The 27,349-nt window shown below is 42.1% G+C and overlaps 1 protein-coding gene across 1 annotated transcript; it reads right to left on the bottom strand.

Moving 5' to 3' along the window:
* Positions 1-75: 75 nt before the first annotated feature.
* On the bottom strand, positions 76-27,159 carry kmt2ba (lysine (K)-specific methyltransferase 2Ba). The gene is made up of 37 exons (XM_034545449.1): positions 27,147-27,159; positions 26,713-26,963; positions 21,863-23,276; positions 21,367-21,533; positions 20,309-20,398; positions 19,434-19,590; positions 17,413-17,689; positions 16,664-16,725; positions 16,339-16,569; positions 16,086-16,180; positions 12,968-13,072; positions 12,640-12,753; positions 12,355-12,501; positions 11,847-11,939; positions 11,623-11,740; positions 10,973-11,089; positions 10,499-10,689; positions 10,178-10,279; positions 9,871-9,981; positions 9,520-9,596; positions 9,131-9,312; positions 8,577-8,662; positions 8,190-8,324; positions 7,871-8,029; positions 7,579-7,696; positions 7,356-7,434; positions 7,040-7,218; positions 6,689-6,850; positions 4,217-6,566; positions 3,698-3,820; positions 3,240-3,358; positions 2,902-3,027; positions 2,487-2,739; positions 2,268-2,378; positions 2,030-2,113; positions 1,810-1,939; positions 76-1,390 (listed from the first exon to the last, which is right to left on the bottom strand). The coding sequence occupies exons 1-37, from the start codon at positions 27,157-27,159 to the stop codon at positions 1,115-1,117; spliced, it is 8,604 nt and encodes a 2,867-aa protein (XP_034401340.1). The 3' UTR covers positions 76-1,114.
* Between the last annotated feature and the right edge of the window lie 190 nt (positions 27,160-27,349).

Here is a 27,349-nt window from a genome sequence, read left to right as displayed (position 1 = left end):
CACAGCCTCGACAAGAGAAAAACTCATGACTCAGAAATAGCTTCTGTTCCATTAATCAGCCTTCACTTACAAATACAAAGTTAAAAGCTCAAACATTTATTTCCATCATCTTGTTGGATATACATTTATTATTCAAACATACAAAATGATTTATAAGGTACTGTGCAGAGGAAGATCACTATATTCAATTTGCACCAAGGAAAATCTCCCTCATAGACCTTAAAAAAATCACAAACAGTACAAAGTAACAAATAAAGAACAGACTGTAATGGCAGGATAAAAGCATTTAGATCACAGCATCTCTGCAGTCACAAATAAAAACAGGAAATGTCAACTGACAGAATGAGGGGAGGGTTATGGTGAGGGTTGGTCCCCTCACACGACTTGTGGAATCCAGACTGAGGTTAAAATGTAGCTACTCTACAATGTACACAAGGTGCCTCGAGTCAAATATGTTTATTAATCTCTGAAGTAAAGTTGTGCTGCTCAAGAAGGTTGCGTCAAAGTAAGGTGCTGAATAAATTCTCCCCATCCTTCTCTGTGACCTTGTATTTACAAAAACACTCTTTCGCCAGCATAACAATAGAGACCCCTTTACGCAGTAAAGCGCTGCAATCAGGTGGTTTTAGTTTGCACCGTTTGTAGCTGCTAATGATTGCCCCCTGGCTGTTGTTTGGCCCCAGAAACATCAGAGGCTACCGACAAAGTCAATGTTGAACTGACAGAATGTGTTGTACGAGATGGTGAAACCGTACAAAAATCCAAAAAGGTGTGCAGTTTTCCTTAATTGCACTTCCTACTTCAACAAACCAACAATCCTGCAGTCTGAAATCACATAAATAGTATTCCTCCTCAGCTTCGACATATGGCTCTCATCTGGTTTGTGTGGCTGTTCACAGCCGGTCAGAGGACAGAAATGAGCAAATGCTGTCCTCCATGAGTCTTTAATGAGCTTCCAGCATGGTGAAGACTTTCAGTAGACGCAGGTCTGTGTGTTGGCTACCTCGCTCTTATGACCACAACAGTCGCCTTAAATCAGTTCCTCAAAGTCCGCCTCCTATTTTCAAGTGCATTAACCAAGCTGGATATTGGTATGTGGTGTGTGTGTTTTGTACTAGTTTAGGAAGCGACGGCAGCGTCTCGTCGCACAGTTGCAGTGCAGCTTGCTGTTCTCGTCCTCGATGGGGAATTTGTAGTCATAGGTCAGTTCTTCGCCCCGGTAGATCTTCCTCAGGGCGAAGATGACGATGTGCTTGCGGCCGTCCACGTTGATGACGCGGGAGTAGCAGTTCGGCTCGCATGAGTGGTTGATGAAACGAGCCGCGTTGCCTTGCATCGTCGCGTCCACCACGTCGAAGTCGTCGATGCGGAACATGTAACAGCCAATGCCCTGATGGAGAGGGAGTTGATGACCCAGTTAGTCCTTGTTTTCACATTTCAAGTACATTCAACATCTTGAAATTATAATCAGTACAATATTCATGAAATTAACTCCAGTTTTTGATACTATTTGTGGTCTGCATCTGTTCGGCATTAGCCAATATCTGGAATTACCCCTCTTCACAATACGATTCATTGTTCATGGTGGTGTCTGCGATCCTGCCTGAGATTCAAGTTACCAACCAACATCCCATTTCATTACCGCTTCTCATGAAAAGCAGGGCTTTTAATAGTAGACAACTAATCGATTAATTGTTGCAGCTCTACATTAAACAGAAGTTAACACCCACAATAATGGAAGCAGAAACTCTGACTGTCCTTATGATGATGACTTCTAAGTAGGACCTTTACTTTACTTTGTTTACTCACCTTGCCGTCGTAATATTTCTCCCGCTTATCAGTCAGAACAGAGCGAATGACGATGCCGGCGTACTCGATCACCATCTCGCCAGCCTCGATGTTCCGCTTGCAGAAAAGGCCGCGACCATGAATTTCAGATCTGAGAGAGGATTACCATTAAATACATTTGAGAACACAGATCATTTGGGACAACAAAATCTCATGCCTTCCTTTTTTTTTTTGCCATTACCTGTAAACTCCTACTGCTTCTTTGGAGATTTTTTCCAGGTGTCTGAATCTCATCGCCATGGGAAGCTCACTGCTGGTGGCTCGCCTGTTGGAGTGAGACACAGAAAAGGAAGGTGGCGTCAACATGGAAATGGCATCTTCTAAATTAACATCTTTCGACTTCCTGTTCGTGGTGGAATGCAGTGGGTTTACATTTTAAGGTTAGATCAAGAAAATGCCACAAAAGGTAATCCCCTAACCTGGAAGACTTCAGTGGGAATTCATCCTCCTCCTCATCAAAGGGGCCCACTATTTGAGGGAGCACTCTGTGCTGTGATGCCAGGAAGTTGAACATATCAAAAGTCGCTTTCCTAAGTATAGAAAGAAAAGAAAATCAATTGGAGGTGTACCACAACATTTAACTCTGATGAAATATTAATAATAAAACCAGTTATGACAAGAAGTAACTATGTCTGTACCGGGTGTAGACTTCAGTCCGAGCGCAGCCACTCTGATTGAGGGGAAGCTCTTCCTCGATGTCGTCACAGCGGTGGAAGCGGAAGCGGTGCCGTTTGCAGTTTGCTGCACCCTGCAGTTGCTCCAGCAGGAAAATGACGGCATCGTGGACGACCCCGAGCACCCGCGGCCCGCCCATCCCGCCCAGAGGCAGCTGCTTCAGATGGAAGCCTGCTCGGGCTTCGAGGACACCGTCAATCACCGCACGCCAGGCGACTGAGGGAGGAGAGAGATAAGGAGGGTGTGAGAGCAAAGCTGCCGACATGCTGTCAATTTTCTCCTTTTAGTCGCTCCTCTCAAACACATCATACCAAGAAGACTATTCATCAGCATTGTTTCCATAGTCAGAGCACAGAACCGTGATCCAGCAGCTCTTACCCTCTATGCTGTTAGCTTTAACACTGAAGCCATCATCACTGGTGATTTCAAAACGCAGGTGGGGCTGGTTCATGTATGTCCTCTTTCTGTATTTGGGTGCAGAAGCATCTTCTTCTGAGCTAAAACCTGTAGGATTAAATGAGCCGTAATTTTAAAAAAAATGTAAAATGAGTTTTTACATAAAACATTTACTGAAAAACTAGTGTAAAGAAAATATTTCAAGAATATTTCCACATTGAATTACATTAAATTGCTGTTCCATTAACTTTTTTCCCTATGGACTTTGGGAAGAGTAGCTGGTCATTATAAAAGGGCATCCAAACAAATAAGTTGCAAACCTGAATAAGGGCCCCATTCGGAGAGGTCTCCATGGCGAGCACTGACCCACATGTGTGTTTTACCCTGAATCTGACTGTTAAATTGTGCCGTTGCGGGGGGACGCTCAACCAGAGGATGCCTGAGCAGAAAGAGCAAACAATTAAAGTACAAAAAAGGGATGAAAAAAGAAGGAACATAATTCAGTAATGTATGGGCACGTTCAGAGAACTTGTGCATTTTGTTAATCTAAAATAAATAATCCTGTTTTGGCAAGAAATACTACTTTTTCATAATGTCTCACTTTTCTTAAATCACTTTTAATCCAGAATTTCATCCTTTTAAAATTCTATCCCTCAAACATGGAGGTGGGAAAACATCTTTATCTTTAAATGTATAGTAGCTGACACAAATCATTTGCCTCTTTACATTACAGAAGAGTAATAAGGCTCTTAATGAAGGAGCTTGGATTAGAACTAACCTGGGGGGTGGTGGTGGTGGTGGAGCAGTAATTCTCAACTGCTCCGGCTCGTGCAACATTTTCCCCTGGTCCATATCGAGGATATCCTTCACTGATGGAGCTTTCATTCTCACTCCACTCGGTCTGTTGGAAGAAAACAAGAAACTTTTAGATTCCTGAGACTTTGACAACTCTAATGAAGTAAACATACCAGGAATTAAAGACGGCAGCTGATCTTTTTTAAAGGTTTAAAATAATGCAGACCGCATTAAAGATTTAAAATAATAACAATAATAATAATAATGGAGAATTCAATTTATCACTCAATTGTTTGTACTTTTATCATTTTACAACTAACCCAATTATAAAGATAGCCAATTGTTGCAGCCTTAACAATAGTTTATCCTAAATTGTAATCTAAACATGCATTGCAGCACAAAGTTACGTTTTGACCAACATTCACAACAACAACAAAAGATTATTATATTATCTTGTACATTGCAGTAAAAACAACTAGAGAAAATTATAATCTTTGAATACCTGGCTTCATCAACTTCATCCAGCTCACTTGATGGATCCCTCAAGAAGTCCATCTTGGATTTCTTCCTGGAGGGCCGCTCAGACACAAGTGACACTCTCTTGACTCTCACCTGGTGGCATGGCGGAGCAGGTGTCGGTTGTGGGCTGACCTTTGGTTCATTGAGGAAACCACTAGGGGACTCTAAAGGTGCAGCCTGTAACTGATCCGATAACTCTGCGTCCTGAAACATGGGCGGACATTGAAGGCCGGCCTTTGGCCGAAGAGTTTTACTGAGGATGATGGGTTGCGTCTTTGGCTCGTCGCGGTGGGTAGCCATGGCTCTGTCAATAATAGCCTGGGCTGTGCTTTCTTTAATGCTGGAGAAAGCTGATTCAGGAACACTCTGCACACTGACAGGAGGTGTGGGAGCTGGAGTGCTTTTCACAGGCACGACTCTAAAAATTACTTTTCTCTCGGATGTCACCAAGTTGTTACTGGCAGATGGGACGTTTGTGGCGGATAGGCTGGCACGAGGCTTTATTACAACTCGAGGGACTGAGCGCTGCAGGGCATTACCACTGTGGAGGATCTTGGCAATCTGGCTTATTTTGTTGTAGGCAGGAGAGTTTGTACTGAGGGACTGATAAGTGTTTGATCTCGGGTCTTTGATAAGAATCTGACCTTGTCGGTTGACTAGAAGGACCTGAGGAGCAGGAGCCGGGGTCAGAGGTGAGCTGGTGGCTGCAGCTTGATTCGGAATCGCAACTTGCTGCTGACTTCCTGTCCTTGAGTTGTCCAAACGAATGGCGATGGTTCTTCCCGTTGAGACACCAGACTGGATAGGTACGTTTAGACCATTGATCACAATGGGGGATGTGACTGTGCGTGGAAGTGCACAAACTGTGGCAGCAGCAGGGGAAGCCGATGCTTTATTTACAGTCAGTGTAGGTCGAGGGGGCAACATCAATTTGAGTTTGCGCTGCTGTGGAAGAAACGGCTTTGGTGACAAGCGTTTGAAATTCGATACCGGACGTTTTGTCTTCACAATGATGGTTTTCATCTGAGTTGTGGGAGATTTTTTGGTTTTACGCTCTGGACCCAGAGTGCACTCTGGAGAGTAGTCAGGGTCAGTCAAATCATCTTTAAACCCTTCAACGGACTCGGTCGATGAGCTACTATCATCTTTATTGGCAACTGTGATGATCTTTGGGCCCACCACAGTGCCATCTTCGGCAGAAATGAAATGTCCTGTAGCGGAATCCAAAAACACCTCATTTTGAGGTGTTGGCGTTTCGGAGCTCATCTGGACGACTTCCTCCTGAAATGACATATCATCGTTTCCGTAACCTTCTTCAAGAACTTCAGATGGTGGGTAACTGTCCCGAAACTCTGGCTCAGCTGACTTTGACACGGTGTAGATTGGCTCCAACCTCTTTAGATTGACCATTAGTCGTTTAGTAGGTGTATTATGGTTGGCGTGAATCTTATTCTTGCCATCTTCTCCTTCTGTGTCCTGAGCTTCATCGTCAACCACCTCGCTTTCATCACTCTCTGACCCGCCGTCTGCTCCATCTAACTGTGAGATCGACTGTGTTGAAGTGAGTTGTCCTGAGGTTTCCGAGCTGCTAGCTGCGTCGCACACCACTGTCCGAGAAAATTTCAAGTAATGGCTCGAGTCTTCATCTTCGGAATTCTCCCGATTATCTACTTGCATTTCCGCATTTTGCACTACGCCCTCCACCTCTCCTCTCCCACCTTGTGCTCCGCAGTGAAGTGCCACGTTCTCTGTGAGCAAAGCCTCGTCAAACTCAAGCTTAGCATTGAGCATGGAGGCTACTGCTACCTCTGTGTCAGTGTCAAACACAGTGTAGGGCAGCTCCTGGGCCATCAGGTGAGCTACCTCCTCTTCCAGGTTATCAGGGGCTAGTGAGATCCCATTGGTTGTGGCCACTGCTGCATCTTCTGCCTCAGATGAGGCTAGGAAGTCGTGGGGAACCTCTGCAGAAACTGGAGTGGTGATTTTGAAGTTTTGCCTCCCTCTGGGGGAGTGAGTGATTGCTCCTCTTCGAGGCGACAGCGCTGCAGAAATGCTGGAGTTGGATCGGGGCGGGGAGCTCCAGACCGGTGATGCTGAGTTTTGCCGTGACAGAGGCGGTGAGGCTGCACCCAGGTTTGATGACCTCGGAGGAGAGCTGAACAGAGCACATCTAGAGTGGACGGTGCCACCAGAGCGGAGGGTCATCGGTACAGATGGGTCACTGTCTGTTGGCGAGGAACTGCAGCGGCTTCTTGATGAGAGCCTGCGAGGCCGACGGGTGTCCTCCAGGTCCCTCAATGTCAGGATGTGATGCGATTTGGGAAGAGCTGAACCTGAAACATCAAATAACAGAGTAAAGAAGAGGCAACAATGCTAATAGGATACAGTAACATTTAACACTCAAAACAAAGAGAAAAAAAACAAAAAACTTTTAGGATGTCTTAAAACTATTTACCTGGAGATGGAAGAGGTCGGGATGATCCTCCTGCTGGTCTCCTGGTCTGTGTGTAACCAGGACTTTTGCATTCAGGTGTGTTGTACTGTTTAGAGTTGGGTGATGGAGTAGTGGACTTTATAGGGCTGGATGGAGAACTTAAACGATCCCGAGAATCCATATCTGTCAGAGAAGCAAAGGTGTCACGTTGCAAAATTAACATTTCATGAAAAACTAAAAGAAAAGTTGGATCAATTTTAATAAAGGCTTTAGCTTAACCATTTCAAGGACGAGCAAGCTTTTTTAAAAGTAGCCCATCAGGGCTGTACTTTTAACAAAATAATTCTGTGAAGTAAGCCAGGCATTAAAAACCTGAAAGTTCCTGCTGACATCTGTGGTGGTTGGGGCTGTGGACTATGGTGTGATTCTCTTCTTTGTCCCATCTCGGATCTTGTTCCTCACCAGGGAGAGGTGTGCTCACTTCTGTCACCTTACAGGTGTACTTGCAACGTCTGCGGGGGTCTACAGTGCTCCAGTACAACCGAGAACATCTGGAGAAGAGGGGAAGAATGCATTCATGTAAATAAACAAAAATGCCACATTCAGCACCAAAGTTCCAAAAGGTATTAAGGTTTTTGTAACAAACTAACTAAGAGTTACCAGTTGTATAATGACAATGACCACTTACTGATAACCAACAGGATACAGCATCCTCCCATTTGACGACAACTCAGACAACACACCAAGTTTCTGAATCTGCAGAGAGCCTGGAAAAATGAGAAAGGAAAGATGACACGTTACAGCTGATTAAAGGCAGTCTGATATGTAGCAGTAACATTACATCCCTGTATGGAATCACATAGCCTGAACAGGAGTTGAGTGGCTCAAACCAACAGCCAAAATATTCTTACCTATGGTCATGTTTATGGATTCTGGGTCAAGGCCTGTGAGGAACTTTCTTCTAAGATTGATCCCATCAAAGTCCACATAAACCCTTCGAGGCACTTCAAACCCTTTCCCAGACACGATCTAGTATGATAAGGTTGTAGAGTAGGGTAAAACATAAATCAATACAATGTAGAGAAAATCAGCATGTGTGCGTGGGTAAATGGATGGAGTAATGTTTTCCCCTTTGATAAAAATGACAATCTGTAAGTATAATACAAACAAAAGAGAGGTTTTGGGGGGTTATTGTGCCTATACCTTTGCACTGACAAGATCCCTGTGATTGAAGCAGAACACCTTCCTATCCAGCTGAAACAGACAGTTCTGGGCACGAGCACACATGAAGTGGAAATTACTCTGGCAGGTGGCAAGACAGCAGCCCACAGTGGCGCCCGACTGCCCACAACGATCACAACGCTGCAGAACAAAGGAAACAAATAATGTTACTTTACTTATATTATACTTTACACAACTTCACGCTCACAGCGTTACGGAACTTGTGCCAATTCTTAAGCGCTTGACAAATAAACATCTAGCGATAAGAAACGTATACTTTATTTTTTTGGTAATATCTTACCAGGTGGCGCCCTCTTGAGACAGCGCTGTGCACTTGCAAAAGAGCACTATTCTCCTCATAAACCTCTGCAGACCAAAGGCAGCAGTTAATGTGGGCCCACTCATTCTGTCCCAGGTACAACAGCCGTCCTGCATCCTATCAGGAGGAAAACACATTCACATCACTTAATAAGCAGTAGAGCAGCCATTTTTTGTGTACGATAACATTTAGAAACATGTCTAATCGGAACAGTTGAAAGCCACTTTCAACATGATGCATCCATTTTTTTTAAACTTCTTTCTAATGTGTTATAGACCAATTGATTGATCAAGGAGATAATCTGCAGATACATGGATGATGTAAATATGTATTAGTTGCAGCCCTTAGAGTAAAAACTGTGAAATTCACCTTTGGAGCATAGTCTCCATTTTGTTGACACAGGGCACAATGCCTCATATCTTCAGTCTTGGTTGTTTGCAGATCACTCTTCACACCTGAAGAAAGTAAGAGGAACAAATGAATAAATGCATGTTTTAAACCTGAGAAAACAAAAATAAGAAATGTACCCATGCCCAACCTCATCATCCCTAAAAAAAAAAAATGTATTTATGTTAAACGAAGAACCGTGAACTGCTTTTATTTAGCCCCTTTCTACCTTACAATTGGCCTCTCATCCACCAATTCACATATTCATACACAGATAGTGGTGGAGCTGCCATGAAAGCAACTAAGGGTTCAATATCTCACTCAAGGATACCGAGGAGGAGCTGGGGATCCAACCATCAACCTTGTTATTATAGGACGATCAATCCTGGTGCTTAGTTTGGATCATTTTGTTAAATATGTAGACCAATTTGAAAAGTTACTAGTATTATTGGCCGAATAAATACTAAACAGCACATTATTTGTATATGTGCACATTTTAAAACCTGTAACAGAACAGGCGACAGTAGATTCCATACCACGTGAATACAGAGGGCGCTCGTGAGTTACACCAGACTGCTGTGTAGTGACTGGGGACAGCACCGACTCAGTTTTCCCCGCCTCTTGACCCCAAATCTCTTTGGACTGGTATGTCCTTTCCAGCCACTGTGCATAGCTGTGCTCCTTAGATGGTGGGAGGACCGCCTCAGGAAGCATGCCACTACAGTGACGAAGACAGGGTCAGAGAGGACATTTGAGACAACTGCGCCCTGAGTGACACTTTTACTGTCTTTCATTTTTTTGCATTTGACTAAACACATTCTGAAAGTTTTAACTATGACAAAAAACTCACATATACATACAGAGTGAACATTTAATGTTTAGATATTGAGGGAATAATGTTAAGTTTACTGCACATGGTAATTACCTTGGGAAGTCATGGGAGAATGTGTTCCACTTTTTCAGAAAGCTTGCAGGAAACCAACTGAACACCTGCTCAATCAGCTGCAAGAAATACACAATTTAAGAAAAAGATAGTGAATATTGTGGTCTATTCGTGGACATTTCGGACAATATGTTACTCAAGTCAGTCTTTTTATAGAGTTTAATATTTGTTTGATGGCTCAGCTTCACATTCAAACTTGTCAAATCAGACCACGATAACCATGAAAACAGAAACTGGAGTAGAAAAGTTAAGAGCATTTTCATTGGAAATCACTGAAAATATGAGTATCTAAAAATAAACTTAAACCGTGGGAGATTTGGAAGGGAAGCTTACTTTGACATAGCGCGCCCTGGCCTGACTGGTTGGTCTCTGGTCCTGAGGGAGAATCTCCTCCTCCTTCAACCACTTCCTCATCACAAAGATAACATCGGCATGGAAAGCTTTCTGATGAAGCAAGAAGTAAAAAAAAAAAGAAAAGAGAAAGAATTACATAACCGATTTCATTGCCATTGTTATTGATTTCTCAGCTGAATGTGGCAAACTTGCTGCATTATATCTATTACTGTCTGCATTGATACATACACAGGAATAAAAACAGGAAGAGCTGTTCTTAGCGGATTATCAGGAAGAATATACTCACTATTGAGGTGTAACCACCTCCTTTAAACTTCTTGTCCATTGTCTGTAGATCACACACTGGTTGCTGTTCCCTGAAAAATGTTGTGCTGTTTGGGTCTCGACACTGAAACACAAAAATAACAGTTTAAATGAGATGACAAATCCTGCGATCTGGTAGAGGACAAAAAAACAATAAAACTGAAAAACGCAATTGGAAACTATATTAGGATGACTTGAAGGGAAGGTAAAAGCTTTAAAACGGTATGCTTCCATTTAGTTTATTACTCTCAAATATAAGGATCTTGGGGTATTATCTGCCAAAGTCCCCAAGGTAAGCGCTTACCATTTTACACATGAGGAGGTGCTGTGTGGCGTCGTTGGAGAGGAGGTCAGTGAGTACCTCCTCCAACCCGGCTATCAGCCTGCTCTGCAGCTCCTTCTTCAAGCTGCTGTGTTCAGTTTGGTGCTCGCTGCAGGGTGAGCAGGTGAAATACACGTCCTCTGATTGGCTTGACAGCAACCCAAACAGCTCATCTGTAATGATAAACAGACACATTTAGAGGCCATGTTGTTGATCTTAAGTATTATGACATAATACTATATGCCCCTCTTCAAGTAATCAAGATGCATTCTTTTACATGTAAAAAAACATGTTTCATTGTGCAACACTTGATTCGTTCTCTTAATAGAAATGATCATATTTTACCAAATACGGAAACTTAAGATGGTTAGCCGAGGGATGTAAAAGTGTTTGGTTGGAATGAAAACTCTGTTTATTCATCAATGAAATTTCAAAGTGATCCAGTGTGTTACTCACCTGAAAGTCCTTCACATGTGTGATGAATCCAGTGGCTGCACTTTGAACACTGAATCATCTGCGTGTGTTGGTTGTTGTTGTCATCGTAGCATTTGTGACAGACGCTGCAGAAATTGCCTGTTGTAGATACATATCTTATATCAGTCACATGATCCATACATTTTAACTTTAAATGCAGACTATGCAAACAAATCCAGGGCGTCCATCTAAACAACACTGGATTTGTTGGGTTAAAGGTGACTGTAGCATTGTCGGTTGTCGGTTGTAAAAGCACACATTCAAAGTTGGCTCGCTAAAGGGTTGCTTGTGCCTTGGTATGAGATGCCGAGGGGTGTGACAAAGCAGCAGTGACCTGGAAATGAGAACGAGCTGCACACCCTGCTTACTGGCTGGGCTACACACCCACACATGGGGCCCAAAGGCTCTTTGATGATGCCCAAAAACATCCCAAGCACAGCAGATTCACAAGTGATGATTGGGAGGAATTCATTTTGTATTAGTCTATACAGTATTTTTATGAAAATTGTTGCATTATATACCTTTAACTTACAACTAAATCTGGGAGGTTTCCAAACACTGAACCATGTATATACTCGGCATTCAAAAATAAGACTACAAAACCTTCACAAAAAAAAACACTGACATCTTACCTTTTTTGTGGAGAGAAGTGCAGTCAGGACAGAGATCCTGCTCGTGGTTCCAGGCCAAGTCCCAAGACTTTCCAGGAGTTACGCCGCAGCTTTTACACCGAATGCATGTCATGCACACCTGCACATTCACAAGAATGTCACAAAACATTTCCCCCCAGGATTTATCTCTCGATAGCCTTAGGATGTGGCAAAGCAAAAACATTTATGGCTATTAAAGCAATTACCCAGGGCATGTTGCAGTTCATAGGTTTAGGGTAAGTTGGTCCCAAGCAGGAAGGGTGGTATGAGGTTTGGCATCTCCGACACTGTAACACTGGCTAGAGAGGAAAAAGTACATAATTCTGAGTTAATTAATGGTGTAAATATTTGACTGGCAGTACTTCAGCATGCTCTCAAATTTGCAAACATGCTACTTATTTAAAATGTCCCACGAAGACAATTTCCATGTCTACATTTCTCTGAAATAAATTCTATAAATCGCAAAGTTTAAAAAATAAGTTGCCAGTGTCTATGTATTATTTGCAATTACATTAAATATTTCATTACCCGTGTGTTTGAGAATGAAACCCAATTAAAAAAGATACGCTCACAACTTTTCAAGTCAGGAGGAGAAAAGTTTCAAAGTATACATGGGAACACAACTATTGCATTAAGCTAGACTTCAAAAATGTTGAACATTTAGGAGACTTTTAAAGATTGAAATCATACTGTGAGCGATGCTGGGTTGCATACCTTTGTGCTCTTGCTTCGGCGGCCACACACGTGACAGAATTTGCAGCGTCTGCAGCACCAGTTCTCCTTGTTCTCCTTCTGGGGGCGCTCCTCTGGTGAGAGGCAGAAACTGTGGAAAGGCTCACAGCAGATCTGGCAGAATATCATCTGATGGAAGTGTGAAACAAAAGTTATTAATGGTCCTGCAGAGCACCAAGAAACAAACTTAAGCAAACACAGGCTTGGAGATAGGATGTGTAAAATGTTAGAAACAGAAACACTATTCTAGCTCTCGTAAAGAATTACCTCATGTCGTCCTTTACTGGCGCAGAGCAGACAGACGGGTTGTGGTGTCGTGGGGACAGACGTGAGGACGCTGAGGCCGCCCATTAGCCATACGTTCTGGACAGCACAGTCCTCCTGGTGAACACAAGGAGAAAAAGAAAGGATCAGTTTCGTCTTTGGTATTCTGATGATGCATGAGCTCATTAACTGGTCTCAAATGTCGACAAAATAAGCAGCTTCATAATGATCCCATAACAACAAATACTAGTTACATTGCTGGTCCCCAACATGTCAGCAGTTTATTTCAAAAATATATAAATGCCACTCAACACAAGAAAAAAGAACTCACCTTGAAGTCTACGCGAATCTTGTACTTGTTCTGCAACAAGCCCTTTTGGGGAAACCCGTTAGTTAACCCAGTCAGGGTGTTCACTGACGCACACTCTGCAGGATTCTGGGAATGAAGGACATAGTGTTTGTCAGTTGCGAGACAGTTTTTCGTCACTGTCTCTTTTACAGAACCGTCCTCCTCCTCTTCAGGCTGATGCCCTCGTCTGTCCTTCTGCTCCTCTTGCGTGCCCTCCTGTAACTCTGTGTGAGGATCCACTGGGTGAGGGAGCACTTGTACAGTTTTATCTTTGTTAGGTCTATGTGTCTCCGTCAAAACATCTGGGTCCTGCACCTCACACTCTGGATGCTCCTGAAAACACAACTTTGACGAAGCCCCTGTCAGCGCGGAGGGCAGTATGGACTGGGGCTGTTGTTGAGATGGCGATGATATACATTTGTGCAAATGCAAGGCTGACTGCACCAAGGCCCGGGGCAAACGGTGCAAACGTAACAGCAGAGATTTCTGTGAAGAGTCTGTTATAGTATTTAGGGAAAGCGGAGCATCGGGAGGCGTTACAGGCCGGGACAGTTCTGGGGGACACTGTGGGGTGGAATGTGTCGATTGTGAAATAGCAGGATGCGTTAAAAGCTGGGACAATATTGGACACGACTGGGAAGCACACTGATCTGGACTCTGGGGACACTGCTCTGGTTTTGCCAAAACAGACTGCAGGATAAAATCAGGCAGACGGTGTAAGTGTATTTGGAGCTGCTGCTGCAGCTTCGGCATTGGGCTTCTGGGTGGGCTGGTTTCTGGTAAACTTTCTCTGGGCTCCGTCTCCTTCATGTTCTCCTGTTCCTGTGGAGGAGGGGACTGCCTAAGCCAACCAGCACGACAGGTACCAAAGTGACACGAATTCTAGTGACATGCAGAGGCGGCGACCGGCAGCAGCCAAAGTGACAGAAAAGGAGAGGAGTGCTGTGACTGAGAAGGTTAGCCAGGAATAAGAGGTATGAAAAGGTAAAGAAGATGCATTAAGCTGCAGCAGAGACACACATTAAGTAAAAGACCGCCCGATGATCATAAAAGCGAAACAACTGGCATATCATTTTTCTAACATTTAGTAAATAAACTACTGGCTATATACAAAAGACACAAAAATGTGTTACGTTAAGTGTCATTTAAAAAAAAAAAAGGCAGACATCTCTGTACGCTGAACAAGGAAAATGAGCAGTTAGCATTAGAAATCATCAACCTTGTTGTGAAAGACATTAAAAAAAATTATATATTTACCCCTTCCCATCACTACAGAAACTAGTTTAAGGTTGATAGAGTAAAAACGTTCTCAGTTTGTTAGTTTTAGAAGGTTTGTGTATTTTCCCTGTGCAATATGTAGTTTGATGCCGCATTAAATGGATTTCTGCAAGATGCGAGAAAAAGAATATGCTAGAATCCTAATTGATAAAGCTCTTTAATGATCTCTGCATTTTCTTGTTCGTGTTAAGGTGGCTTTTTTTTTTATTTTAAGGAGAGTTTTAAGTTTAGATGGGCATAGCTTGACCAGCAAATGCAAGAAAATATGTGCATTTTATAAAGGCGATTACATTCTAGCATTTACTCCAATTACATGTATGCATTTGTATCGTAAACAAACATTTCCTGAACATTGGGTCTCCACCAATAACCTGTACATGTCTGTTGGTTACAATGCTACTTATATAGACCACATGTTGTTGAGCAGGATGGAGTTATTGGCTACAAACCAATGAGTCAAACATCAATGAGGAGCAGTATGGGCGTATGAAGGAGTACATGTCATGGTAACATGACAAAACCAGAGTTCATCACCAATTCACAAGCAACGAACACAGATGGAGATAAATAAACACTTGGAAACAGTGTTGGTGCATAAATATAGGAGCATTTCTTATGAAGGATGTCAGGATTCAAGCAATGCAGATATAAAAGTTTTTAAAAAGCAAAAATAATTAGCAACTATTGATCCATTTGATTAGGTCGTGATTTGAAATGTACATTTCAACTAGAACATGCAGAAGCAAAGCGTAAAAGGGGCACAGCCCAGATGTACGGTTCATCTTAGCCAACAGCCCTTCCAACACTGAAATTAGAGGCATTAGAAAGCGATGGTATATTTTACTGATCAGTTATACTGTCTGAGACCTAATCAAAAAAACACACTTGTTCCCAAAAGGCTTATACTATGATAGTTGGTTGTTAAATTGTTAGGTTTGTCAAAGGGAAATTGAATACAGCTTTTTTTATTTATTGTCACCAATTTAAGGTAGTGTTACTTTTATGAAAACATTTTATATTTAAAAGTGATAACATCCAATTATGGTAGTTACATTTTGCTGATTTAATGCTCACCCTTATGAGATGGGAGGTCATTCATGTATTTTATCCCAGTCATTAACCCTGTTGTAAACCATGTGTGTGCATAATGCTGTGCTGTAGATGTAAGACCACAGAAGAAAATATAACGCTCATGTGATATGTAAAGTAAAAAAGCATATTTAAAGGATGGCTGCAAAGTAGATGGCAATAAATGCTAGACCCTATTCCTTGTCACATAAAATGTGTAGTTTTTCCTTCCAGTTTAGATGTAGATTACATTTCAGAGCCTAGGTCTGGATAGACCAGCACCGCGTTTTATCATGAACACATCAAAACTCATCTATAATTCATAAAACAGGAGGTCAAGCACATGCAAGGTGTTTAATATGAAGGACAAAAGCTAAAAGTCGGAAATAGAAGTTTAGCAAGGGTGAATTTGAAAGACTAGACTCACTCACTCCAACAAAGATGATCAAATTATAATGTGAAACAACAGAGTGAGACACAGACCTGGGCAAAGTGTTACTCGGGAATATTTGTGTCATCTGAATCATGATTAGTGTCAGTAAATCACTTAGATTTAAACTGACAAATTTAATTAGAGAAATATATGATAAAAAAAAAATCAAATAAAAGAAAGTAGCATTTTTAAACGTCACCTTTCTAGAAATTCAACTGACTACCAAAAGACGCAAAAACATTTTATAAAAGTACAATTTGACCCAGGTTTGATCAGGTGGAACACTGGAAGTGAGGAGGGAAATGTGCTGGATGTTTTTACCTTGTAAGCTCTGGGTCTGCTCACAGCTGCTTTGGAGAACGGCCGGCGAGGCTTCACCGCCTCAGATGGAGGGTTGTCGGGCAGTGATCCGCCATCTGGAAGAGCGTGATCTCCAATAGGAGAAAAATAGATCAGCTAGCTGCGACAAACCTCTGAACGTCGGAGATTTTCAAGCCACGATCTGCAAAACCAATATGGTGACAGGAAAAGACACGCCGAGAGGGTTGTGTCACTAGAACAAAGCATTAGTTACCTTGTTTGCTGGCAGCAGCTACAGTTTGCTTGACCGGCGATGGATCTGCCTTATCTTCTTCTTCCTCAGATTCAGACTTGAGCAGGCTGCTGTAGGAGCGTGGTGTGATGTTACGGAGGGAATGTTTCCTGACTACAGGGGCCAGCGACGACGATCCCTCGCCTGCGCCTTCAACCCTCCAGTTCTCGTCTTCACCGCTCGACACAGAGCCCGCAAAACGCCTCGCCTGGACTGAGATCACGGAGCCCCATGATTAAGTTTAGAAACAGACTAGATATTTGGATACCTTTTAAAAACGAGAGCATCATCTAATAATTAGACATACGTTTCAATGGTTTGACGACTCGATCAATCTTCGCCCTCTCAATCCGGTCACACTTCCTATGTCTGGAGGGAAAAGAAAGTCAAACGTCACAATAATGTTCATCAAAAGTAAAAAGGCATCGATGAGTATGCTCAACTATAAGAATCGACTTGCGTTCATTAACTGGATTGTTTAATGTTTAGTATGTGTAAGTATCTTCATGTTGTATGTACAGACAAGCTCCACATAGAAGGTAAACAGTATTTTAAGCACCACTTATGAAACATTTTAGAACTTAATTAAGCACTCTAAACTTTGTCAGTCCAAGATGATTGATACATGTTCACAAATGCTTACCTTTCGTCTTTATAACATCAGACAAAATGATTCACCCCTTTATTTGTTTGTGTGGCCATTGTTTAAATTTAAGGAAATCAGAATGTAAATATGAGTAACGGGTTACATGCTTCAGCATTGAGGCATTTCTTCACTTAACCAGATGTCTGCGCGTCCAAAGTTTATTTTAAATGACAAAGAACAACTTGAGATCCTCATATTTGATTCAGTCATGCTGCCAGCGCTTGTCTTCTGTGCCACTCCCATTAAAACATTTGCTGAAGTTTCATCAGAAGCTCACCAGTGGTGTGTGAGAATGCCGCTCCCCCCCCCCCACCCCCCCACACACACACACACATCCTCCGCAGTAAAATGAGCCTATTCACCAGGATGCTCCGTAAACTCAAACAGAATTTGTGATGAGTTTAACTTACATGCAACACTGACGCTTGGTGTTGGGCCCCCCGAACTTGGGCTTATCGCGACAGTTGGTACACTTTGCACAGTCCTCCAGTATCAAACAGCCTTTGCAGCGTCCACAGCGCCGGGCACGGACTCCACCGGGTGCATATTGACTCAGGGTCTTCCTCTTTCTGAACCTGAGGCCCTTCCCCCTCCCCCTCCTCCTCCTCCGCTGGATGTGTTCCTGAGAGACAACCCACTGGGCCCTGTCCTGATCCGAGACGTCATCGTCGTCATCATCTGCCACACCTGCAAGCGAGAGACGGAGAGGATGGGTAAAAGAGCCACAATATACATTTCAATCATTATCAAAGTACATGTGATGTGGGGAAGACATCTGTGGATGCCAAAAACTTACTATTCAGTCTGCAGGAGACATTACAGGTCTAACTGCTGTGATTGAAGGTGCGAATATTCTCATTTACTGGTCTTTTGTCTGGTTTCTACAGCTACAAGTAACTACTGGCTGTCTGAAGTGTTGGAAATAAGAAAAAGTCAGTCTAGAACAGTGGACGAACACATCTGGAGTCTACAAGAAATGGATTTGAAACTCAATTCCTTTGAGAACCTCTGGCATCCCCCAGTGGTAGTATTTTAATGCAAGCTGGCATGGAAATAAATTACTTTAATAATTTTAAATGAGTAATGTAAGTGGAATAACATTGTGTAAGCATCCGTGTTTCCCAACAGCACTAGATGTGTTCATTAGGAGACAAAATGCAGGGCAGTGAGACTACTTGTCAAACGGCACTTCCTCACCTCATACTGAGTGATGCTCACTCGACCAGTGTTGGGTTAAGCTTTCGAACAGCGGTGGCTAATCTGTGTGTGACAAAAGATATTTTTGCTGGCAAATATCTTAGTTACAACTACATTGCGCTAACAAAGCAGATTTTTATGTTTTGCGCTCAGCAGGTTACGTTTGCCAAAAGCTATCAAAATTGTGCTCTTTTACAAAATAATCTTTTTTTGGTTTGTGTTTTTATTACTGCAAAAGCTTAACTATGCCAGCTTTAAATATTTAGCTGGGGAATGTTTTGATTACAATACATTAGCAGAGCAGCTTTGCCAAACAAAAACGGGCAGAAATGCTAAAGTAGCATTCAGGAGCAATTGGATTGAAAAACAGATAACCTACTTGAGAGCATTGGCTATACACAGTATCTGTGTTTTACAGTCAACCTGAAGGATGTGGTAATCCTGAGTATTTCAGGTAACTCCAACTGCACCGTAGAAACAATTGACGCTGCACACCTTGCAATATGCTGCAAGCTTCTGAATTTGTCTTTGAAGCGATCACAAACTTACATTGAGATTTTGAGATCTTTTTAAAAACTTAGAAAACCAGTAGGGACGACATGGCATTACAATATTCATAATTACTCCCAATCGTATAAAACAATCAATTCTAATAATAGAATTAATGTGACTTGGATCCGAATATGCGTCGTCAGATGGTACCGAATGAAGAGTATTTAACTGGTTTCTGCATGCACAATCCACTGTCGTATCATTCCTCCCTTGGATTCCAAGTGTACAACAGGATACAAAAACATTTTATAATTAACATTAATGCCCACAGCAGGCAACAACAACTTTAGTACTTTCTAAATCCTTTGTTTTGTGAGAAAACTGAATTCAACGCTTTCAGACTTTTCAAGACGTGCAGGTACTAAATTGAGCGATTGCGGCCCCTCCTTTGTGTTCGATGTCAGTTTCTGGATATTTCAACCAGATCCTAACAAGGCAAAATGAGTTTGATCCCATTCAGTTAACGACTTAAATGCTTTTGTCTTCATGTCATCATAAACCACGAGTGCACTGATGTAAAACTACCATGTTTATAAAACATAAAATTAAAATATATAAACACACAGTGCAAGGGAAAAAAAGACGAGCACATCAGTGCTCATCTTCCTTCCTTCATCTTACAGCTACGGAGAAGTTCAGTTCTGCATACTGCTGAAAAACAACACATGTGGATGCACTTTACCTTCTGCTGCAGGAGAAAAAGTGATGCCCTCTCTCTCGTGTAGTGGCAGGGCGCTGAGTCTGGGGATATCATCTGGCACCATGGCACGGGGCTGCCCCAACGCCACTGCTGCTGCCCGACACACATGTTTGATCCTTGGACCACCAAGCGGCTGCTCCTGCACACAAACATACGGTGAAATGCAGAAATATTTGATGATAAACAAATGATGGCAACACCTCTCACAACATATAAAACCGCCCTCGAAAATGGTCTAGTCTAACAATACACAAAGAGTATGATACGGGGGCTGGGCGATGCGGCCAAAATTCAGCCACATATCTTATCCTAAATCAATAAAAAAAAGTCTACATAAAAACAACAATATTATCTATCACAATATGTCAATATTTGATTTCATCACATTATTTTTCCATTGAAAGGCAATAAATAATGTTTTTGTTATTACACACCACTTTATGATAAATTGCCTACTTTTAAGTAAGCATCTGTATTTATTTATTTAATTTATTCTTTTTTAATAAGGTGCTCCACAAGGAAAGCTGCACTTCTTAAAATCGTTTTCCTGGTATGTGGAGCATACAGCAGCAGTTGATGCTGGTTTTCCACTGCTCAATGTGCAGAAGCAGGAGTATTTCCGAATGTCTCAACACCGTAACATTGTGTGTCTAACTTTTGTTTTTTCATAACCATCTGCACACAAACAAATAAACAACACAGGCAGAGTGTCAGAGGGATCCTCCTCAGCACGTAATAAATGATCGAGGTAAGAACCAAACCACGGGGATTACAACAACTTCAGTGCACTGATGCAGCTTCATTCAAACGCAGAAAAGAAAACATACAAATGTAAATGTTTTAGTTGAAAGTATTACCTGAGGACTGATGTCTTTGGGAGATACGCCAACTCTTTTCCTTCTCCTCCTTCTTCCGCTCACTGGCACTCGTGATTCTCTGGAGCCCAACTATCGGACCAGACAAAGAAGAAAATCAAGGTTTTATGTAAAAGATGCTACAACGTCATTATGTTATGGTACCTTCTATAATAAATAGCCAGGTTACTAACAAACAGTTTTGTAAAGTTCAGACTAAAATAAGACGGCAAAACTAATTGCGTGTGGATGTAGTGAGTCATTAGCAGCAGGGATTCACCGGCGCTGATACTGACTCAAATAACTGGATCGGGTGTCTGTGACAATGGGGCCAATATATCAATGCAATTTCTTTATTGATTGAGATATATATATATATATATATATATATATATATATATATATATATATATATATATATATATATATGAATTTGAAACCCTGTTTAAGTTTTGATCAATTTATTTGTCTGCACTTAAAAATCTGCGTTTCTTGTTTCCTGTTAGTTTTGAACCAAGTTGTTAGTGTTTGATTCTAATAACAATTCAGTTTCATTCTCTGTATTTGTTATATTTTGTTTTCAAAATTAAGAAAGCAATGTTTACATCAAGCCTGACATTGCCATCCACATAAAAGAATGATCCTCGTCACTGCCACAGTGAGGCATACAGCTTATTAATTGAATACTTATATCAGATTGGTACTTGGTATCGGCCGACGTATCGGCACTGAACAAGTTAGATTGGTGAGTCCCCAATTACCAGAATATAACTAGTATATTTGTTTTTAAACCAGAAGGTCCTTTTGAGTGCAAGAGACAAATGACTTGTTTTGTCTGAACAGTCTGAAACAAAACATATCCAGGTCACACTTATATAAAACAGAGAGCTAGAACAAGTTCTCATTTTGAGAGCCTGGAAATGGAAAATGTCATTGACTTATTATTCAAGCCATAGAGTTTATAGTGACTAGCTAACTATGCGTTGTCATATTTACCTGCCCGAGGAAAAATTATTTGATCAAAAGTATCTTTTATACTTCTGCACAGATTGGATTCTTACCTGTGACAACTTGAGCTGCTTCTGCTGATCAATCTTGATGAGCTGGACTTTGGCTTTCTTCAGCAGGTGGAGCATCGTCTTATTAGCTCCACTGAGACCAATTCGATGGCTGGGCCCGCTGACTTCTAATGCCTCATGACTGTCTGCAGCCACGCCTTCTGCTTCATCTGTATCAGTGTGAAGAATGTGTGAAGCGCTCGTCATTTTATGAACATCTATTAAAAACACACACCGATATCCTAAAGTGAAATAACCTCTTTGCCATTTCCAAGACATTCAACATTTTAATGGAGTTCTTGTGTCTAGAGATTGGTTGCGTTCTCTAGTAAGTCTTTGTCTTGTTCTAATTTGACCTGTCTAATAAAGTTACATCTTAAAAATTGCATTTGAAAAATTAAAATAAAAGATCAATTTTGTTAAGGAAGAATATTTTTAGAGCATCTGTAAAAACAAGATCTTTATAAATAATAAAAACACAAAAAGAAACAAGTCTTACTATTGTTGCCTGTATCTCCAGACTGCAAATGTGAGGGTACTTTCACACCAGAGTCCACCGACACCGCTAGTTTCCTCACAACACCAGGAGAGTCCATCTCCTCCATCGTGATCTTTGACCGCCGTCTTTTCCTGACATGAGTCAACACGTCGTCAAGATGTGTAGGATCCCCCTCTGTGGAGTGGCATTTCTTCTTCTCTGCCAGCTTCAAGGTTAGTTTCTTGAGGTTCTTGTAGATCTCTAGGTGACTCGTTCCTGGTCTGGGCTTTGATGAGAACTTTGTCACTGCAGATGAGCTGTCAGCTACAGATATTGATTCACTGTCCGACTGCAGCAAGTTGCCATCATAGCTGGACTCATGACATGATGGACTTGGTTTTCCGTCCTCTCTCTGTTGACTTTTCAGCCATGTTGACAGAGGCCCTCTTGGAAAGGGAATCATTTCCTCGTCCAAGAACCTCTTTGGAGTTTTAATGACGCGTGAGGACCGTGCGCTCATTACAGGAGTGGATGAGTTCTTCTGGACTTCTTTAGGAAATGAGCTCAACACACCCTCAGTGATACTCTGCATTTGCTGCTGCTCGTTCCCGTCCAGCATCGGTGCGGCCGGAATGGGCTCTGGCACATAGGTGTAAAAAACACGCCTAGTGCGATTACGACCTATTTTTGGTCTTAATTCTGGAGTGATTTTTGGTTGCTTCCGCCTGTGCCCAAACAACGGTCTGCGTTTTCTTTGTGTTCTTTTTTCAGAGGAATCTGTTGCTTTGCACTCAAGGGGCATCGCTGCCTCCACTCCACTCTGGGCACCGGCCTCAGCTCCAGCCTCTGGAGAGGCACCCATACCCTTAGCTATTCTCTTCCTCTGCCGTTTGTGAAAAGTCGTGAATGACAGAGCGACTGCTTGAGATGTGCGCCTGGTGTGCCCAAATCGAAACCCCCTCGTGCCTCTTACAGATCGCTGTGGCTGGGATTGGTCTGTGTCTGAGTCCTCTGACACCTCACCTCGTTCTCTGATCTTAGTAGGTTGCTTGGTGCCACCATCTGAGGTAGCGGCTGTTTGGTTTTGCCTACTGCCTGAGTGTGCTGATTTTCTCTGTCCCCCTGAGGCCTGCTCGCCTGCATGTTTGGCTTTTGCAGTGAGAGCTACCTGCTTGCCATGCACTTTAATTACCACCTTGGGTATTTCGCTGTCTTTTGCTGGGCCCTCTGTGACACCCTGGGCTTCTATAGAGACCCGTGGTACAATTCTCCCAATAAGACTCGGTGTTGGAGTCTTGGGTATAATATTTACAATGAGAGGTGATGCTGCCAGAGAACAGCCTGAAGCTTGAGGAGGCTTTGCTTGGCTGAGTAACGACGCCTGAGGAGCTTTCTGTGGAACTGTTGAGGTCCCAAATCCAGTGAAAACGTCCTCCTGAAGAAAAACACAGAAAGTACAACCTTTGAATGGCAATAACACCCAATGCAGACACAAAAAAGAAATAGACGTGAAAATGTATACAAACGAATGACAAACACATAGAATAACATAGTATTTCCATAATAAAGAGAGCTGAAGTGAAAGTGGTAATGACCATGATGACTTTGTCAGGACAGTATTGTGATTCACTCAATGATAATGAATGGGTTCAGCAGGTGCTTGGCTTTCTGTGTGTTGTGGGAGTCTCAACAGGATGTCACCTTCTTGCCTTTTTGTTGTCATAACTTGTTGAAGCACAACGTACATTTGAGCATACATTATACAAATCTGACTATTAAAAAAATGTTAGAACATTGCCCTGTTTGATTTGTACAATCTGAACTATTTTTACATGTTAAAGGTTAGAAAGTATTTTTCAACCTGGATCCTATTATCAAAGTGTTTGTGTTTCAGTGACTAATTGTGACAACAATGTTTGAAATTGGTGCACTGAAGAGCTTGTTGTGTTAGAGTACAGAAAGCATGGCTTTGTTTTATCTAAAAGATTTTTAATGTCATGGCTGAATATTTAGCTGGTATGTTAGAACGTTGTTTGATGAACCAGAATGACCAACCATTCAGGACTTAGGGCCCCTCTAGGTCAATCAATGAAATAGTTGAGGTCAAATAGAATATTATAGGCAACATTAAAGATTCATGTGTTGTCTGACCTACGCAGCAGATAAGAGGCACACTGTTGCTCAACTGAATGTAATCTCTCCTCTATCACATATTAAAACATAAAAGAAATCAAGAAATTGTGTTGAAGCTAATGAAGCTTTAAGGACCCAAAAAATAAGAACATTTGCATATTTATTTATTTGGGGCCAAAAGTATTAAAATGGTTTATAACCTTGTCTGTTTGCTTTCCTGATAATCAAAGAACCATACGGTTGTGTTTACATTTTAAGAAGCTATCCATGTCTATAGGTGGGGTGACGATGAGCTGACTTTGTGAGCCCATGAACCTGAAGGGTTGGTCATTCTGGTTAATTACACATTCAAATGCTGTCTTGTATAGGTTAACATGTAGGAAAAAAAAGTTTACATCAAAAGGAGAGGGGCCAGAACGTGATTGATTTCTGATGGAATGACACGTTCTTCCCAGATTCTGAGTCATACCTTGATTATCAGGCATTCACCCTGCTGAAAATACAGTTCAGCATTAGCACTGCTCTAAAACCTTACAGTGTAACAGTGCTGAGGCACCAAATTAAGGTTTCAATTTGAGAGTCAAGTGCAAGAAATAACACCAAATCCTCTGCCTAAGCAACCACTTTCTGCACGTGTCTCACTGTTAGTGAGATATGAAACAATATTTCCTCTGAAATAAATCAGGAGTGTAGCACTCAAGCTACACTTGCCACTTTTATTTTATAGTATATACTTGTTGTAAAGTACCCGTTATCTGTTTACCATGTTTATTGTTGTTATTATATATATTTTCTTTTCTTGGTTTATTTGTTATTCTCTTCTCAACACAGTACTACAAACACATTCAAAAGCAATTGCTACAAAAGTTTAAATAGATCCTGTGGAGCGCAGTCAGCCTCCACATCCTCATCAGGCACCTGTCTATCTCAGATGCAAAGATTGTAGCACTACAGAAAATAAAAGCATACTGCAACTTGACTTCCAATTACTCACTCCATCTTCATGTGCAAAACAAAGACTCCATAGATGTATCAGAGATGAAACCCCCCATATATGATATCTTACCAAATAGCTGCAGAGCACTTGAGCAAGTGGCACGACATTACGCGTGGTACTCCAGTTCATCAGCACCCACAAGCTTTGAAGCCATGTGAACTGTTAGAGTCCACTCTAAAGGGATTGCGTCAGTGAAGTCCAAACTGATGTCAGAGACTAAAGCCCCTGCTCTGGAGATTAAATAATAAGATCAGATTTGGCAATATATCATTAGAAAAATCATGCCTGGATGGAGCAACAATGAGACCACCTTGGAAGGGAATCTAACCACACTGGCTTCTATGAAGAAATGCTGAAACTAAGAACAGTGGTGGTAGATTAAAGTCCTTTCTTATCAGTTTACATAAAATACAGTAGTAGGTCTCATTATGAATGACTCCAGCTCTTACCAGTTAGTAAGCAAGGCTGTGCTCAGAGCATCCATAACCTTTGGTCTAGCAAATCTCACAATAAATGGAAATAATAAAGTAAGCCAACACAAGACCAAGTTTTTGTCTGCATTTTAGAGCAGATAGATAATAGATCACGTTGTAGTAAAACAAAACCGTACACAGAAACAATAACAAAAATCTAAGAAACAAGTCAAAACAACCACCCAAAAAAACCCCGAAGAAACTAAATTCCCACAAGAGCAGCAATCCCACACTAATAAAAACAGACATTTCATCAGTACAAGAAACACACAGATTCAATGTCTCTCAGCTAGATGACTGCAGACATGATTGTCTTTCATCCATAAGACTTGATTTCAGCAGGTGGAATGGCACTTTACAATAACTCATCATTTGTGACAAACGCCTATGCAAGCAACACAAATGTGCTCCTCTTAGAGCATGCTGTCAATTAGGAGAGGACCCTGCTCTCTCTTTAAAATAAACTGACCGTATACAAGTAAAAGTAAAAAGTTGTGAACGCTTAGATTCCTGTTTACTTCACCTGTACACAAATCTCAATAACAATGCATGATGGGAGTGATGAATCTTTGGTAGCATACACTGTGCACAATGAGGTTTTATAAAAGGCTCTGGGCAACATCTTCAGGTGTGTGACTTTGTCTATAATAACGTGAAGGTAAGGTTTCTGTTTTCCTCTCCCTTGCTTCACAAGTTTAAAAAAACCGGTCAATCAGCTGACCGCCCCAAGCGGAGAAAGTGATCCCCACGTTAGCAGCAGCGACGTTTTCACTATGACAAGATAATCAACAAATGCATTTCAGCGCAGTGTGGGAAGTTCAACTCAACAAAACGCGACAGGGGATGAACAAACAAAGACATCTACTGGTTTCCACAACAAAACGCCTTCATACCGCCAAACTTTCCGCCTAATGTTATTTTCATGCAAAGAAACTCAGCTGGACCGACGCTGATCTCCGTGTGGCGGTTGCAACTTCAAAACAGAAAATGAACAATTAATGAGTGGATAGTCAATAAGACGAAATATACACCCATTTAACCAATCTGAAGCACAACGTACAGTGCAGACAGGCGGCTAGCTACGATGTTTATTTGGGGGTAGTGTTTCAAGCTAAGTTACCGCTAATAGCTCTACGTTAGCTTGAATACTTTTAGAAAGTAAGAAACAAATTCATTTAAATGTCGTTCTTTTGAAAGAAACGGACTCCTGCGTCCCATTAGTCGTATTGTTACCCATCGAGCTGACATGCTACAGTTAGCTTATTCACCTCCTCACTGCTACTGGACTCGAAGCCCGCATCTCTCTGCCTCCTGTGCTTCTCCGCCACGCCGAGTAGACGCAACAGGGACGGGTCCTCGCTCAACGCCAGGCCGATGTTTACGGGCCTCCGGCCCTTCGGCAGCAGCTCCCCGTCGTCCGAGCCCAACCTTCCGCGTTTGGTACGTTTTTTCCGACCGCAACCTGCTGCGAGCCGGGCCCGGCCGACCCGGGAAGCGAGCACGGGCCGGCGCTTGGATGCTCAAAGCCCGCAACTGGAGCGGGAGATGATAATCCGCCTCCCGATGCCGCCATTATTTACTACAACACACGGACGGCGAGCTGGCAGAGTGTGACAGCAACGATAAGTGAGGCAAGATGGACTGCGCCGATGCAAAGGCGCGCGATAGAAAGGAATCACAAGTGCATCATGGGAAAACGAACTTCTCCCCCTCATGATGCGATACTATACATATCCCGCCTTATTCTGCCTCTGACAAGCTCTACTCTGCCTCTGATTGGCTTACATTGATATTCTTACCCTTATCCTAAACGAATCGAACTCCTCATACCTAAATCTAACCAATCCAACCAAACGAGTACTAGCCAATCAGAGGCATAGTAAGGCGGGTCATGGTTTCGCCATA

Source organism: Cyclopterus lumpus, chromosome 11 (genome assembly GCF_009769545.1).
Source record: "Cyclopterus lumpus isolate fCycLum1 chromosome 11, fCycLum1.pri, whole genome shotgun sequence".
Lineage (NCBI taxonomy): Eukaryota > Metazoa > Chordata > Actinopteri > Perciformes > Cyclopteridae > Cyclopterus > Cyclopterus lumpus.
This window is presented reverse-complemented; position numbering and strand designations above follow the sequence as displayed.